The sequence below is a fragment of the Mauremys mutica genome, chromosome 6, assembly GCF_020497125.1.
Source record: "Mauremys mutica isolate MM-2020 ecotype Southern chromosome 6, ASM2049712v1, whole genome shotgun sequence".
NCBI lineage: Eukaryota > Metazoa > Chordata > Testudines > Geoemydidae > Mauremys > Mauremys mutica.
In genome coordinates, this window is record NC_059077.1 from 555269 (window position 1) to 574327 (window position 19059).

Genomic DNA, 19059 nt, shown 5'->3' on the forward strand with positions numbered 1-19059 from the left:
CAAAAAGGAAGGTTGGGGGTGGGGAGGTGATACTTTATTTTAAATCAACCAGGGGCTCCCAGCTGAAGAGGTGGCTGGGAGCCCTCAGGGGCAAATTAAAGGGCCCGCGGCTCCGGCGGCTGGGGGAACCCGGCAGGGCCGGCTCTAGGTTTTTTGCTGCCCCAAGCAAAAAAAAATTTGGCTGCCCCCCATCCCAGCACTGGGCTCCCCCCTGTACTCCCCTGCTGCCCCAGTCCTGGGCTCTCCCCCCACTGACCCACACCCCCCTGCTGCCCCAGCGCTGGGCTTCCCCCTTTCCTCCCCACCAGTGCCCTCCCCCCACCCCGCTGCTGCCCCAGCCCTGGGCTCCCTCCTACCAATGCCCCCCCCACACACACCTCCTGCCGCCCCAGCCCTGGGTCACTGGTAACTCGTTCCCAGGGTGGGTCATTCAGCAGAAATTTTGGATGTGCACAGAACACAGACAGGATTGGTTCCCATATGGTTACAGAGCTGCAGTAAAGTGGAACAGTTTTCAGTTTGTGTAATTGGAGGAGATCTGGATGCATATTATAAGACTGTCCTCCATAAATGAGGAAAAGTTGAGGTGCCTTTATTATTCTTTTGTTCCACTCTTTCTTTCTATGGGGAATTTGCCAATGCAATCTCACTGTCTTCCTTTTAAACAAACAAAAAGGCAATGGCTGTTGAAAATAGCAATTCCAGTCCTAATACGCATTTCTTGCTCAATTTTATCCTACTTTTTCTTCAGCAAGTTACAGTGGATCAGTATATTTGATTTGGGAGAAATGAAGTAACAGCTGCCCAAACTGAGCTTGAGCACTCCTGAATTTTGAGGTGTTCAAATCTGGAAGGCAGGTGCTGGGTGTGTGGGGGGGGGGGGGAAGAGGGGGCTGTGGGCTCCATGGGGGAGCATGGCAGCAATGTGTCTGGAGCTGCACGGAGCCAGACACGCTGGTCTGAGTGGCACGGTAAGGGGGCTAGGGGTTGGAGAAGGGGTAGGGGGTTCCGGGGGGCAGTCAAGGGACAGGGAGCAGGGGGGGTTGGATGGGGCGGAGGTTCAGGGAGGCAGTCAGGGGACAGGCAGCAGTTGGATAGGCATGGGAGTCTCAGGGGTTCATCAGGGGACAGGTGGGGGTGAGGTCCTGAGGGGAAGTTGGGGGGATCTCAGGAGGGGGCAGTTGGGGACAAGGAGAAGGGAGGCTTAGATAGGGGCTGGGGTCCCAAGGGGCAGTTAGGGGCAGGGGTCTCGGGAGTGGGCAATCGGGGGACAAGGACCAACGGCATTTAGATAGGTGGTGGGGGTCCTGGGGGACAGTTAGGGCAGGGGTCCGTGGAGGGGGCAATCAGCGGCCGCGGGCCGGGATTCAAAGGGTGCTGGGCTGCCCTCCGCTGCGGGCAGCCCAGAGCCCTCTGACTCCCGGCCGCGGCTGGGATTTAAAGGGCTCTGGGCTCCCCGCCGCTGCGGGCAACCCAGAGCCCTTTGATTGCCCGCCGCTGCTGCGGGCAACCCAGAGCCCTTTGATTGCCCGCCGCTGCTGTGGGCAGCGCAGAGCCCTTTGATTGCCCGCCACGGCTGGGATTCAAAGGGCTCTGGGCTGCCCGCAGAGCGCCGTGTGCGGGGGATTCAGAATCCCCCCGGGGGCCGCACAGTGAGTCTCCGCAGGCCGGCAGGCCTGGTGTAAGGTATCAGTGGAAAAGTTATAATTCACTAAGTATGATAATCTTGTTTCTACGTTTGTGTCACCTTTGTATGGTGAGTTATAGATATGTAGGGTATAACTATATTTCCAAATTTGGGCTGTGTTTCTGGGTTACACCCCCAGACAGATTGACATCAGCACAGCCAGCTTCTGCAATGGCCCATCACAGGTCATCAACTGTACAATGGACCCACTGGAACGCCAGGGACTGCACCTTACGACCCAGCAGGGCATGCCTCTGGATAAAGCTCTAAGGCTTTTCCATGCCATGGAATGCGCTGTGAAGCTTGTGTTTGGGACACAGGAAGTACCAGCCACATGGCAAAAGGAATATAAAGGGAAGCTGCATTATCTCCATTTTGTCTTCATTCTTGCTTCTTACTCTGGAGAGACTTTTCTAAAAATGAAGCTCTGAACAAAGGACTGAATGACCCATCCAAGCTGTGGATGTGTTCCAGGTGGACTTTCAAGCCAGGAAACTCAGCAATATTGCTAAGAACCTCATATGTGGACTTTGAAGTCTCTGTAGGTATCTGATTTGTGAAATGATAAAGCACTCTCCTCTTATTTTTTTTCTTTCTTTCATACTAAACCTTTAATGTTAGACACTAACGGAGTGGCCAGCAGCGTGGTATTCTGGGTAAGATCCAAGCTAATACGGGCCTGGGAATGTGGCTGGCCATTTGGGAATCAGAAGAAAATTTTGTATAGTGAGAAGTATCAGAGGGGTAGCCGTGTTAGTCTGGTTCTGTAAAAGCAGCAAAGAATCCTGTGGCACCTTATAGACTAACAGACGTTTTGCAGCATGAGCTTTCGTGGGTGAATACCCACTTCTTCAGATGCAAGTGAGAAGAGTGTTAAATAACTTCTCACTGTACTGGACCTAGGTGCTGACTGGGAGCCAGAGAACTGGAATGCAATAAAAGGGGCTGGGTGACGTGAGTGTGAGCGTGTAGCATAGTCTGTGACTGGTTGGTGAGTTTACTTCAGTGTTAACCACCAGGCTTTGGGAGAATCTCCTCCCCCTTTTGCAGCCTACCCTGACCTTGGCATTTCCAATGAGGGCCGCCCCAGGCACCGTGGGTCACAACATCTTAGGCCTTGGAGAACGTTTAGTCTTTGAAGCATTTTCACAGATTTGTGGGCTGTAAAGCTAGAAGGGACCATGAAGGCCATCCCATCTGAGTTCCTGCAGAATCCAGGCCAGAGCACCTTGCCTTCATGCATCTAGCCCGCAGCTTGTGGTCGAGCTTGGGCGGATCTTTAGGACAGAGATGCCCAATCTTAATTTAAAGACTAAGTGACAGAGAATCTACCACATTCCTTGGTAAGTCGTATCAATGGTTAATTATCCTCATTGCTCAAATTTTGTACCTTATTTCTAGTCTGAATTTATCTAGTTTCAGCTTCCAGCCATTGGGTCTCATGCTTTTGTCTGCTAGATCAAAGAGCCCTCTGTCAGAAATCTTCTCCCAGTGCACATACTCGTAGACTGTGATCAAACCACTTCTTAACCTTCTCTTTGTCAAAATAAATATTTGAGCTTCTGCAATCTCCCGCTGTGAGGAGGGTTTTCCAGACCTCCAATCATGCTTGAACCTCTTTTCTGAACCATTTCCAATTTGTCAACATTCTTTTAAAAGTGTAGAAACGAGAACTGGACACAGTATTATAGGGACACGGGAGCACCACTATAGTCGCAGTTGCATCATGACATCTGTTTAAAGGTCAACTGTTCTAAGTCCTCTAAAGCCAACATGCTTAGTCAGATTTCTCTGAAATTCGATGTGCCTCACAAGGGTACAGGATAGGGTTGGTGACCCACAGGTGGAGACATTTGAACCACGTGTTCTGGATATATAAGCCGCCCCCAAAAGCCATTTTAAAAAAAAGCCTTTCCCTCCTCCCCCCACCCCCCCATTAGACAAACTATTAATGAGTTGTAGGTCAAAATGGTCTCAATCTGCTGAGCCTTACCCAAGGCAGTACTTAGCACTCTCTGCATCTTTGGGGGACTCCAACTGAGAACAGTATATAAGAAAATGTACCTTTTGACTAGGGTTGTCAATTAATCACAGTAAACTCAAGCAATTGACTCAAATTAATTGCAATTAATCATACTTATAACAATAGACTACCAATTGAAATTTATTCAGTATTTTTGGATGTCTTTCTATATTTTCAATATTGACTTCAATTACAACAGAATACAAAGTGCACAGTGCTCACTTTATTATTTTTATTGTAAATATATGCACTGTAAAAATGAAACAAAAGAAACAGTATTTTTCAATTCACCTCATACAGGTATGGTAGTGCAATCTTTTTATCATGAAAGTGCAACTTACAAGTGCAGATATTTTTGGTTACATAACTGCTCTGAAAAACAAAACCATGTAAAACTTTAAAGCGTACAAGTCCACTCAGTCCTACTACTTATTCTGCCAATCGCTAAGACAAACAAGTTTGGTTACATTGACGGGAGATTCTGCTGCCTGTTTCTTATTTACAATGTCACCTGAAAGTGAGAACAGGCATTCGCCTGGCACTTTTAGAGCCGGTGTTGCAAGGTATTTACATGCCAGATATGCTAAACATTTGTAAGCCCCTTCATGCTTCAGCTACCATTCCAGAGGATATGCTTCCATGCTGATGATGCTTGTTAAAAAAAAAATGTGTTAATTAAATTTGACTGAACTCCTTGGGGGGAGAATTGTATGTCTCCTGCTCTGTGTTTTACCCACATTCTGCATATATTTAATGTTATAGCAGTCTCGGATGATGACCCAGCACATGGTCATTTTTAAGAACACTTTTACAGCAGATTTTACAAAACACAAAGAAAGTACCGATGTGAGATTTGTAAAGATAGATACAGCCCTCGACCCAAGGTTCAAGAATCTGAAGTGTCGTCCAAACTCTAAGAGGGACGAGGTGTGGAGCATGCTTTCAAAAGTCTTAAAAGAGCAACACTCTGATGTGGAAACTACAGAACCCGAACCACCAAAAAAGAAAATCTGACTCAGATGATGAAAATGAACATGCATTGGTCCGCACTGCTCTGGATAGTTATTGAGCAGAACTCATCATCAGCATGAAGGCATGTCCCTTGGAATGGGGTTGAAGCATGAGAGGACATATGAATCTTTAGCACATCTGGCACGTAAATATCTTGCAACACCGGCTACAACAGTGCCACGTGAACGTCGATTCTCACTTTCAGGTGACATTGTAATTAGGAAGTGGGCAGCATTATCTCCTGCAAATTGTAACCAACCTTGTTTGTCTTAGCAAGTGGCTGACCGAGAAGTAGGACTAAGTGGATTTGCAGGCTCTAAAGTTTTACTCTGTTTTATTTTGGAATGCAGGGTTGGTTTTTTTTTTTACATAATTCTACGTTTTTAAGTTCAACTTTCATGATAAAGATTGCACTGCAGTACTTGTATGAAGTGAATTGAAAAATATAATTTTATTTTTTACATTGCAAATATTTGTAATAAAAAATAAATATAAAGCGAGCACTGTACACTTTGTATTCTGTTGAAATTGAAATTAATATATTTGAAAATGTAGTAAACATCCAAAAATATTTAAATTAAATGATATTCCATTGTTGTTTAATCATGTGATGAATTTTTTTAATCGCTTGAAATGACCCCAGATTTGGATCACTTCACTCAAAGGTAGGGAGGCCATTTGTCCAGTTTTAAACACTGAAAGTCCTAGATTTGTGGAGCATTGTTCCTGTCTGGTAGGACTTAGCACCCGACACGGCTTTCTCTGGTGAAAATGAGTAGAGAGGAGGAGACCGTGGACAAAGGATGACGGCGGTGCTTCCGTGCAGAGTGACGCAGCAGAGATGAGCCTATGCTCCATGCTGTTCTGCCATTCACTCGATGCAGCTGGAGCAGCTGCCCTGCCCTCTCACTGGCGGCTGGAGGCTGCAAACCAGGCAGCCAGTCAATACTTTGGTAAGAACATAAGAACAGCCGTACCGGGTCAGACCAAAGGTCCATCTAGCCCAGTATCTCTCTACCGACAGTGGCCAATGCCAGGTGCCCCAGAGGGAGTGAACCTAACAGGCAATGATCAAGTGATCACTCTCCTGCCATCCATCTCCATCCTCTGACAAACAGAGGCTAGGGACACCATTCTTTACCCATCCTAGCTAATAGCCATTTATGGACTTCACCACCATGAATTTATCCAGTTCTCTTTTAAACATGGTTATAGTCCTAGCCTTCACAACCTCCTCAGGTAAGGAGTTCCACAAGTTGTCTGTGCGCTGCGTGAAGAACAACTTCCTTTTATTTGTTTTAAATCTGCAGCCTATTAATTTCATTTGGTGACCCCTAGTTCTTGTATTATGGGAATAAGTAAATAACTTTTCCTTAACCCCTTTCTCAACATCACTCATGATTTTATAGACCTCTATCATATCCCCCCTTAGTCTTCTCTTTTCCAAGCTGAAGAGACCTAGCCTCTTTAATCTTTCCTCATATGGGACCCTCTCCAAACCCCTAATCATTTTAGTTGCCCTTTTCTAGTGCTAGAATATCTTTTTTGAGGTGAGGAGACCACATCTGTACACAGTATTCAAGATGTGGGCGTACCATGGATTTATATAAGGGCAATAATATACTGTCTTATTCTCTATCCCCTTTTTAATGATTCCTAACATCCTGTTTGCTTTTTTGACCACTTCTGCATACTGCGTGGACATCTTCAGAGAACTATCCATGATGACTCCAAGATCTTTTTCCTGACTCGTTGTAGCTAAATTAGCCCCCATCATATTGTATGTATAGTTGGGGTTATTTTTTTCCCATGTGCATTACTTTACATTTATCCACATTAAATTTCATTTGCCATTTTGTTGCCCAATCACTTAGTTTTGTGAGATCTTTTTGAAGTTCTTCACAATTTGCTTCGGTCTTAACTATCTTGAGTAGTTTAGTATCATCTGCAAACTTTGCCACCTCACTATTTACCCCTTTCTCCAGATCATTTATGAATAAATTGAATAGGATTGGTCCTAGGACTGACCCTTGGGGAACACCACTAGTTATCCCTCTCCATTCTGAGAATTTACCATTAATTCCTACCCTTTGTTCCCTGTCTTTTAACCAGTTCTCAATCCATGAAAGGACCTTCCCTTTTATCCCATGACAGCTTAATTTACGTAAGAGCCTTTGGTGAGGGACCTTGTCAAAGGCTTTCTGGAAATCTAAGTACACTATGTCCACTGGATCCCCCTTGTCCACATGTTTGTTGACCCCTTCAAAGAACTCTAATAGATTAGTAAGACACGATTTCCCTTTACAGAAACCATGTTGACTATTGCTCAACAATTTATGTTTTTCTGTGTCTGACAATTTTATTCTTAACTATTGTTTTGACTAATTTGCCCGGTACTGACATTAGACTTACCAGTCTGTAATTGCTGGGATCACCTCTAAAGCCCTTTTTAAATATTTGGCGTTACATTAGCTAACTTCCAGTCATTGGGTACCGAAGCCGATTTAAAGGACAGGTTACAAACCTTAGTTAATAGTTCCGCAACTTCACATTTGAGTTCTTTCAGAACTCTTGGGTGAATGCCATCTGGTCCCGGTGACTTGTTAATGTTGAGTTTATCAATTAATTCCAAAACCTCCTCTAGTGACACTTCAGTCTGTGACAGTTCCTCAGATTTGTCACCTACAAAAGCCAGCTCAGGTTTGGGAATCTCCCTAACATCCTCAGCCGTGAAGACTGAAGCAAAGAATCCATTTAGTTTCTCTGCAATGACTTTATCGTCTTTAAGCGCTCCTTTTGTATTTCGATCATCAAGGGGCCCCGCTGGTTGTTTAGCAGGCTTCCTGTTTCTGATGTACTTAAACATTTTATTATGTTTGGAGGGGATGGGAGAGGGAAGAACCAAAGACGACCTGTGGAACTCCTTGCTAGAGGATGTTGTGAAGGCCAAGACACTAACATGTTCAAAAAAGAACTAGATAAGTTCATGGAGGGTAGGTCCATCAATGGCTATTAGCCAGGATGGACAGGGATGGTGTCCCTAGTCTCTGTTTTTCAGAAGCGGGGAATGGGCAACAGGGGATGGATCACTTTATTATCTGTTCTGTTCATTCCCTCTGGGGCACTCAGCACTGGCCAATGGCGGAAAACAGGATACTGGGCTAGATGGACCTTTGGTCTGACCCAGTGTGTCTGTTCTTATGACTCACAAGTCAATGGTCTGAGTGACTTACAGGTAAGATGATGTTTCAACAGTGAAGGATAATGCAGGACGGGCTTGAGAGGAAAGGAGAAACCCTTCCTAGCAGAACCACTGCACCTAGAGTCAGCACTTGTGTGGCCCCACTTTCTCCGTAGCTGGGCAGGGCAACAGTGGAAGAAGCACATTATAGAACATGGCTGTGTTCCAGAATAACTTGTTCACCTTAAATGCGTATTACTGAGGCCTTTCAAGAGCAGTGGACTGTCTGGCTCATGTTACAATCACCTCAATGAGCCCCACATGAAGGTTCCTCATTGCAGAAAAGGGCAGCGAGTAGCAACATAACCAGAGGTCTGGGGGATTCTAGATTTGCTAACATTGGCTACTTCCGTCTAGCTGAACCATGGGAAATTGGAGTCTTGATAAAATCCTTTTACCTGGTGGACAATTAACACTCTCCACAATCAGGGTGACTACACTGCTCTGCAGACAGACTGTTCCCTCAAACACTGATTCTCTGTCAGTTCTCACTGTGGTGGATAAGGCCAAGATCGCCTCAGTTTATTTATAGTCACTAAGCCGAAACACAAGCCATTGAATCCTGACTGGCCAAAAGAACATGAGCTCATTGCTCAGAGTAGGAAAGGAGAGCACTACACATGCTGCAGCCTGTGTAGGCATGACGTAGATGTCAGCAATCGTGGACAAGGAGATTTGAATCAGCACATTTCCTCTGAAAAGCACAAACAGAACTCATGTAGTGCAGCTACTTCAAGTAACGCAGATTCTCTTCAGTTAGTGTCATCTCCTCATGATAAAGGGTCTGCTGCTGAACTTTGCAAGGTGTTCCATGCTGTCACGCAACACCATTCTTACTGAAGCACTGACTGAAGCATAAAAGTTGATGAAACTATTTACTATGACTTGTCTGTGAATAAAGATGTGACTTGCTTAAAAACCAAGGCAAAAGTAGTGAGAGAGACCATTTTAACCTCAGATCCAGTTCAGAAGCATTTAGACTATATTAACATTAATGATCTATAATTCTATTTGGCCACTGATGCTTCAACTAAGGGAGGGACAATTTTTTCCATAAGTATTTTATAGTTTTTTAAAAGGGAGTCAGTACTTTCTCTTGGATTTTTACACTGATAGGACACTGCACAAGACATTGCCACAGAAATATCTGAAAAACTCTAGGTCTTTGACCTCAGTCTGGAGAAGCAGTCAGCGCTTGCAGCTGATAATGCCAGTGTAAGTTATGGGAAGCATAACAACATTTATGTCCAAACAGGACATTATATCAGCCAGCTGCTTAGCGCACATTCTTCATAATGCATCAAAGTATGCTGCAGGAAAACTTTATGTCGATGTAGATTTAATTTTAAAGATTTATTCCCACTTTAGCATCTCTGTTACCAGAACAGAACAATTCAAGGTGGTGTGAAATTGTTGAGGTGGAAGAATGCAATCTATTGAAACACACTGTTACTAGGTGGCTGTCTTGTTTGCCAGCAATCAATAGATTTCCGAAATGCTGGAAACCAGTAGCTAGCTGTTTCCAGAGCTCAAGAAAGGAGGAGCGTCTCAAAGTGATTTGGAAATGCTTTGGAGACAAGGGCAGTGCCAATGAGATGGCTGAACTATATTTCCTCTTTCTAAGCCATGCTCTGAACCTATTCACAGACTGTATTGAGGCTTTAGAAGCCAAGTGTTTTAGTGTTTTTCAGGTACGAGCTCATGAATGAACAGAATATGAAGCTAGAGAGAAGGATTAGGGATAAATCCTTTGGATAAACAGTGAATTCTAAGCTCAAGGGCCCTTATATGGCATCCACATGGCAGGTCTGACTTCTCTGAAGACAGCCTTCACAGCAAAGTTTCCAAGGTAGCTCTTGAAAAACCCATCATCTCTGAAGAATTTTTTTGAAGCTGTTCACACTTGCAGCATGAAAGAAGTGGACATGGACGAGGTCTGTAAAGAGTCTAGCAATGTAGAAAGCCTAATCTCTCCTCCTGAATTAAAGAACTACCTGACTAATAAGCAGAGGTACCTGAAAATTTTCACCAAAGTACAGGACAACTTCAAGAACTTGGAAGAAAATCAGCTCTTACGTCTTTTTAATACTGTGCAGAAATGCTCACATGGAGAAGGCGCTCTCTCTCTCTCATGACCACAGCTTGGAGAAATGAAAGGAAGAGGCTGGATGTAGTGCGCATGAAAGCGGAGCTCCAGATGTGCCACTAACAGGGTAATGCAAGAATACATACCCTGAGTTCCTCAAGAACAAAGAACTTCTGAAGCAGAGGCAAAAGCACAGACACCAGATAAAGGTACTCTAGGTCCCTGGCAGGGTCCTAGAGCCTGGGCTCCAGCCCAAATGTTTACACTGCAATTAGCACAGCCCTTAGCCCGAGCCAGCTGGCACGGGCCAGCCGTGGGTGTCTAATAGCACTGTAGACATAACCTAAGTGCAGGGGCGGCTCTAGGTATTTTGCCGCCCCAAGCACGAGGCAGGCTGCCTTTGGCGGTTTGCCTGCGGGAGGTCCCCGGTCCCGTGGATTCGGCGGCACGCTTGCAGGAGGTCCACCGAAGCCGCGGGACCAGCAGACCCTCCGCAGGCAAGCTGCCGAAGGCAACCTGCCTGCCACCCTCGCGGCGACCAACAGAGCGCCTCCCGTAGCTTGCCGCCCCAGGCACACGCTTGGCATGCTGGTGCCTGGAGCCACCCCTGCCTAAGTGGCTACAGATTGGTACAATTTGCAAGTTATGGATAGCAACTTTATTCGGGGGGGGGGGAAGAGGGGGAGAGAATGTAAACAAAGTCTTTTTGGGACAAGATTAGACGTGTGAATGTTCCCGGGAAGGGAACGGTATTTGGGGGCAGAAAATGGTGGAATAGGGGGGAGAAGGGTTAGGGGTGCATGAAGGAGGGTTGAGGGGAGGAGGAGGAAGGGGGATGGATGGTAAAGAAGGGAAGAGAGGTTGAAGGCTCTGGTGAGGGAGGCATGGCACCTCCCATATTTGCAAGTGCATCCTGTGACAAATTGGGAATTTTTTGTAATATTTTTATGAAGCCTGTGTGCGCCTCAGTTTCCCCTAGATGCTGCATTGTTACCCAACAGGGTGAAAAGGGGCTGTTTGCTCTCAGGGCAGGTGAACAGACATAGGTGTGGGACTAGCTGTCTGGGCCTTAATCCCCACATCGGTAGAGCATAAGAGAAGACAACAACAAATCTAATCATCAAGACATTGGCACCTACCAACCAACAACCCAGAGGGAGGAAGATTTCCACACCTTTCCCCAAGCTGAACAACAATCAAAGGACTGGGGAGGAAGGAGGTGGGGGGATCAGAGCTGGCAGCTGGGAGGAGTCGGGCTCTCACCAGGAGTCTGACCAAGGAGGTCGGACAGAGACAGAGGGCTTGAACCAAGGGGATCACTACAGCGTGCCTGGGCTCTGGGCTGACTAGACTGGACAATGCTCTAATCATCAATTCTCTGGGCTACCCTAAGGACCTCCTGTGCTGTGTCCAGGTGACTAATAAATCCAACTGTTCTGGCAGCTCTGTGAGAGTATCACTGCAGATGCTGGGCAAGGTGCATTAATCCCTGAGGAGTGGACAAGTCTCCATCAGGGACTCTCTCAGTTGGACTCACTGAACGGATCTCGCGGGGTGAAGACAACAAATCCTGCATCTTGGCAGGGGGTAGACCAGATGACCCTTGCAGTCCCTTCTAATTTTATGGTTCTACAATAAACAGGAGTGTTGCAAGCCCAAAGGTCCAGTCTAAGAACTGAAGAATGGCCAGACTGGGTCAGACCAAAGGCCCATCTAGCCCAGTATCCTGCTGACAGTGACCAATGCCAGGAGCCCCAGAGGGAATGAACAGAACAGATAACCATCAAGTGATCCATCCCCTGTCGCCCACTCCCAGCTTCTGACAAACAGAGGCTAGGGACACCATCCCTGCCCATCCTGGCTAATAGCCACTGATGGACCCATCCTCCATGAACTTACCTAATTCTTTTTTGAACCCTGTTATAGTCTTGGCCTTCACAACATCCTCTGGCAAGGAGTTCCACAGGTTGACTGTGCATTGAGTGAAAAAATACTTCTTTTGTTTTAAACCCGCTGCCTGTTCATTTGATTTGGTGACCCCTAGTTCTTGTGTTATGAGGAGTAAATAACACGTCCTTATTTAAGTTCTCCACACCAGTCATGATTTTATAGAACTCAATGATATCGCCCCTTAGTCATCTCTTTTCCAAGCTGAAAAGTCCCAGTCTTATTAATCTCTCCCCATATGACAGCCACTCCATACCCCATATCATTTTTGTTGCCCTTTTCTGAACTTTTTCCAGTTCCAATATATCTTTTTTTGAGATGGGGTGACCATATCTGCACGCAGTATTCAAGATGTGGGCGTACCAGGGATTTATATAGAGGCAACAAGGTATTTTCTGTCTTATTATCTATCCCCTTCTTAATAGCTCCTACCATTCTGTTCGCTTTTTTGACTGCCGCTGCACACTGAGTGGATGTTTTCAGAGAACTATCCACAAGGACTCCAAGATCTTTCTTGAGTGGGAACAGCTAATTTAGACCCCATCATTTTATATGGCTAGTTGGGATGATGTTTTCCAACGTGCATTACTTTGCATTCATCAACATTGAATTTCATCTGCCATTTTGTTGCCCAGTCATCAGTTTTGAGAGATCCTTTTGTAGCTCTTCGCAGTCTGCCTGGGACTTAACTATCTTGAGTAGTTTTGTATCATCTATAAATTTTGCCACCTCACTGTTTACCCCTTTCTCCAGATCATTTATGAATATGCTGAATAGGACTGGTCCCAGTACAGACCCCTGGGGGACACCACTATTTACCTCTCTCCATTCTGAAAACTGACCATTTATTCCTGCCCTTTGTTTCCTGTCTTTTAACCCAGGGGTGGGCAAACTACGGCCCGCAGGCTGGATCCAGCCCCTCGGGTCTTTGGATCCAGCCCGTGGTGCTGCCAGCACCACATCCTTGTGGTCCCTGTGCGTTGTCCTTGCCTCCAGGCACCGCCCCCCGCAGCTCCCATTGGCCAGTAAATGGGGAACCGCGGCCAACGGGAGCTTTGGGGGAGGTACCTGGAGGCGTGGCAAGGGCAGCGCACACAGAGCCCTCCGCCCCTCCCTCCCCCAGGGGCCGCAGCGCTTTCTGGAGCAGCGCGGGGCTGGGGTCAGGGCAGGCATGCAGGGAGCCTGCCCTGGCCCCCATGCACGCCACTGCCACCCTGGAGCCGCTTGAGGTAAGCGGGGCCGGAGCCCGAACCTCTCCTGTACCCTGCCCCCCAACTCCCTGCCCTGAGCCCCCTCCCACACCCCACATCCCTCCTCTGCCCCAATCCCTTACCCTGAGCCCCCTCCTGCACACTGCACCCCCTCCCACACCCCAACCCCAGCCCTGCATACAATTTCCCCATCCAGATGTGGCCCTCAGCCCAAAAAGTTTGCCCATCCCTGTTTTAACCAGTTACCAATCCATGAAAGAACCTTCCCTCTTATCCCATGACAGCTTACTTTGCTTAAGAGCCTTTGGTGAGGGACCTTGTCAAAGGCTTTCTGGAAATCTGAATACACTATATCCACTGGATCCCCCTTGTCCACATGCTTGCTGACCCTCCTCAAAGAATTCTAACAGACTGGCAAGGCATAATTTCCCTTTATAAAAACCATGTTGACTCTTCCCCAACAAATTATGTTCATCTACGTGTCTAACAATTCTATTCTTTACTATAGTTTCAACCAGTTTGCCCAGTTCTGAAGTCAGACTTACCAGCCTATAATTGCCGGGATCCCCTCCAGAGCCCTTTTTAAAAATTGGCATCACAGTAGCTAACCTCCAGTCATCTAGTACAGAAGCTGACTTAAATGATAGGTTACAAACCACAGTTAGCAGTTCTTGTGACGTTGCACTCCATATTTTTATAAAAGTATGTTTGTAAGTGTGGATATGATGTAACTGGAATTTGCTTTATGCAGAAGGTCTCTTGTAAGGTATCATTCCAAAGCTTATAATCTACTGAGTGTAGTCATCCTATTTGTATGAATGTATCATTCTTGTATCTGAAACTAGGAATATGAAATATAACTGAGGTCTTATTGTAATTATGCAAAGTGTGGGCCATTAATGATGGCTTAGAATCTTGATGGCTCCCATCAACTAGGATAACTGGTTGTAAACGGCTCTGTTTACTTGTAAGCCTTCCTGTATACCTGGGTGCCAGCCAGTGAGTAATGAAGTCTCACGGGATATGTGAACATGTCACATGATACTGGAATCCATCTTAAACCTGGTGCTTTTCCATTTAGAAGGAAGGGGGAACCCAGAGAGACAAAGGATTCCCACCTTGTGCCAAAGCTATAAAAAGGGGTGGAACAGAACAAAGGTGGCCAGTCATGAGAAATCCCCTTTACCACCACCTGAGCTGGAGCTAACAAGAACTATACTAGGGAAAGGATTGGGCCTAGACTAAGGAGGAGTCTAGTCTGTGAACATCTCTGAGGGTGAGATTTACCTGTATTCAGTTTCTTAAATGTATTAGGCTTAGACTTACATGTTCTGTTTTATTTTGCTTGGTAACTTACTTTGTTCTGTCTGTTATTACTTGAAATCACTTAAATCCTACTTTTTATACTTAATAAAATCACTTTTGTTTATTATTAAACCCAGAATAAGTAATTAATACGCGGGGGAGCAAACAGCTGTGAATCTCTATCAGTGTTCTAGAGGACGGACAATTTATGAGTTTATCCTGTATAAACTTTATGCAGAGTAAAACAGATTTATTTGGGGTTTGGATCCCATTGGGAGCTGGGTGTCTGGGTGCTGAAGACAGGAGCACTTTTTAAGCGGTTTTCAGTTAAGTCTGCAGCTGTGGGGGCATGGTTCAGATCCTGGGTCTGTATTGCAGCAGGCTTGCATGTCTGGCTCAACAAGGCAGGGTTCTGGAAGACCAAACTGGCAGAGAAAACAGGCTCAGAGGTAGTCTCAGCACATCAGGTGACAGTCCCAAGGGGGTCTCTGTGACCGAACCCATCACAGTTCTGCAATTTCACATTGGAGTTCCTTCAGAACTCTTGGGTGATACCATCTGGTCCTGGTGACTTGTTGCTGTTTAATTTATCCATTTGTTCCAAAACCTCCTCTACTGACATCTCAGTCTGGGACAGTTGCTCAGATCTGTCACCTAAAAAGAATGGCTCAGGTGTGGGAATCTCCCTCACATGTTCTACAGTGGAGACTGGTGCAAAGAATTCACTCAGCTTCTCTGCAATGGCCTTGTCTTCCCCAAGTGCTCCTTTTGCACCTCGATCATCCAGTGGCCCCACTTTCTGTTTGTGATGTACTTAATTTTTATTTATATTTTGCTATTCTTTTTGAGACTTTGGCTATCTGTTCTTCAAATTCTTTTTTGGCCTTCCTCATATTTTTATACTTCATTTACCAGAGTTTATGCTCCTTTCTATTTTCCACAAAAGGATTTAACTTCTACTTTTTAAAGGATGCTTTTGTGTCTCCCACTGCTTCTTTTACTTTGTTGTTTAGCCACGGTGGCACTTTTTTGGTTCATAGAATATCAGGATTGGAAGGGACCTCAGGAAGTCATCTAGTCCAACCCCCTGCTCAAAACAGGACCAATCCCCAACTAAATCATTCTGATTCTCTTCCTATGTTTTTTAATTTGGGGTATACATTTAAGCTGAGCCTTTATTATGGTGTCTTTTAAAAAAAAAAAGTTTCCACGCAGCTTGCAGGGATTTCACTTTTGGCACTGAACCTTTTAATTTCTGTTTCACTACCCTCATTTTTGTGTAGTCCTCCTTTCTAAAATGAAATGCTACAGTGTTGGGCTGCTGTGGTGTTTTCCTCGCCACAGGGATGTTAAACTGAATTACATTATGGTCATTACCACCAACCGGTCCAGCTATATTCACCTCTTGGACCAGATCTTGTGCTCCACTTAGGACTAAGAATTGCCTCTCCTCTGGTGGGTTCCAGGACTAGCTGCTCCAAGAAGCAGCCATTTAAGTTGTCAAGAAACTTTATCTCTGCATCCTGTCCTGAGGTGACATGTACCCAGTCAATATGGGGATATCTGAAAACCCCCAATTGTATTGAGTTTTATATTTTTATAGCCTTTTTAATCTCCCTGAGTATTTCACAGTCACTGTCACAATCCTGGTGAGGTGGTCGGTAATATATCCCTACTACTATATTCTTATTATTAGAGTGTGGAATTACTATCCATAGAGATTCTATGGTAGTTTGGCTCATTTAAGATTTTTACTTCATTTGATTCTATGCTTTCTTTCACATATAGTGCCACTCCCCCACCAGCACGACCTGTTCTGTCCTTACGATATATTTTGTACCTTGGTATTACTGTATCCCATTGATTATCTTCATTTCACCATGTTTCTGTGATGCCTGTTATATCAATATCCTCGTTTAATACGAGGCACTCTAGTTCATACATCTTATGATTTAAAACTTCTAGCCTTTGTATATAAGCACTTTAAAAACTTGTCACTTTTTAGCTGTCTGCTATTACATGATGTAATTGAATGGGGCTTTTTTTCATTTGACTGTTTCTCATCAGATCCTAGCTGTATTTTATCATCTTCCATCCTCTCCTCCTTACTAGGACATGGAGAATCTCCATTAATAGATCCTCCCCTAAGGGATGTCTTTGTCCAAACCACGTGCTCCTCCGCACCTGTCGGCTTCCCCCAGCCCTTAGTTTAAAAACTGCTCTAAGGCCTTTTTAAATTTTAAGTGCCAGCAATCTGGTTCCATTTTGGTTTAGGTGGAGCCCATCCTTCCTGTATAGGCTCCTCCTTTCCTCAAAGTTTCCCCAGTTCCTACTAAGCCTAAACCCCTCCTCTCTACACCTTCGTCTCACCCACGCGTTGAGAATGCACGAGGGGGTGAAGCTGTGTGGCTTACCCTGGAGGAAGAGAGAGACCCTGTGGGGTCTGGCCCACCGACGGGCTCTAGCACCACTCTGTGACACACCCCAACCCCTACGACCCTAGCTCCGCCAGTGCACGCCAACGCCCACGCGCTCAACAGCTCTACCAGTCGATCCCAGTCTTCCCACACCCAGCCTTCCTGCACTTCAACATAATTCTGCTTTTACATAGTTGCCATTTGCTCTAGGCACTGATGTGAGCTGGGTTATAGGATAGGGGGAGTAACAGTAATAAAAACATTTGTATACGAGGGAGTGAAGACCTCAGGGAGATGTGTTCCCTGCTTGCAGCTGGGAGGCCTGGGTATAGAAGTGGGGAAGCGGCCAGGCGGGAGTGGGGAACACTGACTGGGTCAGAGGAATGGCTGAGGAGGTGGGGCCCGGCTGATGGATGTATTTGTGAGGGGAGCAGCAGTTGGCTCAGCATGCTAACTGCAGAACTTGATATGTACAACGGTCTAAACAGGACTATTAACGGCTAACAACAACAACAACAACCACCACCACCACCACCACCACCTCCTCCTCCTCTTTTCCTGTTAAAAATTCAATGGCAAAAAGCTCTTAACGCAGAATGACGGTTGCTTGGTGGTGTGTTGTCCCCTGCACAATACTGAGCTGAGCTACTTCAGCCCCTCTGAAGAGCAGGAAATGCAGTTTGCCCATGCAGCAGCGTCACAGTACGCCCCATTGACTAATACCCCCCCAGCTGCTGAAACGTACAAGCTCTTCACCTCCTTTTACAGCCCATTCATTCATTCTCAGCCACAGGATTCCCTTGAACACCATTAAGGGACAAAATGTGGGGGCAGGGGAAGGTTTCCTGTGCCACTTCCCCCTGTCCCTTTGGAGCTGGAGTGGCCAATGGGAATCATTGGATACCCTCTGTCATGGATTCACAGGTCCAGTGCTCTCTCTGAGGTCCTGTCATTGTCCCAGAGAGGACTCCTTTAGAGTGTGAACCGCCTGAGGGTCCCACTCTCTTGCTGGGGTAAGCCCCTTGGCTTCACCGTTGTATTTGGCCATAAAAATCCAGTAACGTTCTCACTCATGCCACGTGGGATACATGCAGAAAGGGGAATGAACCTGCCCAAAGCTGCCGAGCCAGTCACAGAGCCAGGACTAGAACTCAGGGGTTGCAAACGCTACACCTCAGGCTACAGGTCACAGCACTGACAGGAATCTGAAGGGCGTCAAGCCCCAGGAAGACGCTGCATTATTTGGGGTGGTATCTGGGCGTACAATGAGGAATGGGTGGAGTTAAGGGGAAATTCAGCTGGAGCAGCAGCAGCAAGATGCATCAGGCTGAGGATGGGTCTCCCAGCTGGGAAGGGAGCCCTGCTGCTGTGGAAAAGTACCCCTGGCAAAGTGATGGTTCTGGCTGGGGACAGGGACCAGATGGGACTTTTCCATCTCTACCCCTTGCGCCTCTGGGGGGTCGTGTCACTTACGCTGCCCCATCTGTGCCTCAGGCACGCGCTCCCGGATGATCCGACAAGCGTCGTACACCATAGTGGAGGGCTCAAACTGCATGGTCTTCACCACATTGCCAATGCTGATCTTCAGCGATAGGGCAACCATGGCGGCGGCTGGACGGTCCCCGCTCCTGCTTCACCTGCCAAAGAGAAGTCACAGCCGATCAGTCCCCATTACTGCTACCCAGCCCAATTCCAACCCTCACAATGGTTCTGGGGACTGCCCCGTCCCCCCAGAAAGCCAGATACAGGATGCTATAATCCCACAGGCTCATGGAGAAGAGCTCTGTCTCACTGCAGACCCCTGCAGCACCAGGGTGCAGTAAACAAGGGATCACCTCCTACTTTTCCCTTCCCCCTCCCGGGGTGAGGCTCCCTAACTACAGGCAATGGTTGTGCCCTTCATTTAAGGGCCCATGGATAGGGGCTGCTTTTCCCTCCAGGGGCAGAGGGTCCTGTGAGCTGCTCACACCCCAAGAGACACTCTCTAGGACACAGCTGGCAGCTTGGGTAAGGAATCCAGCCCTTCTCCAATTCATGCCAGCGCCCAGAGAGCCCTGTACGCCTTGGCCGGGTGAGGGCAGCAGGGCTGCTGCTCACCATGCTCGGAAGGGCCTTCACATCCGTAAGGACT

At 46.6% G+C, this 19059-nt stretch overlaps 1 protein-coding gene across 2 annotated transcripts in view; it reads right to left on the reverse strand.

Annotated features, from left to right (window-relative positions):
• The window catches only part of TLN1 (talin 1), a 171285-nt gene that overhangs the window by 93939 nt on the left and 58287 nt on the right, over positions 1-19059 (reverse strand). For both annotated transcript variants that reach the window (XM_045020456.1, XM_045020455.1), the window contains exon 2: positions 18402-18565. In XM_045020456.1, the coding sequence (XP_044876391.1) occupies positions 18402-18531 (130 nt within the window). In that variant the 5' untranslated portion in view covers positions 18532-18565. The remainder of the gene's footprint in view (positions 1-18401; positions 18566-19059) is intronic.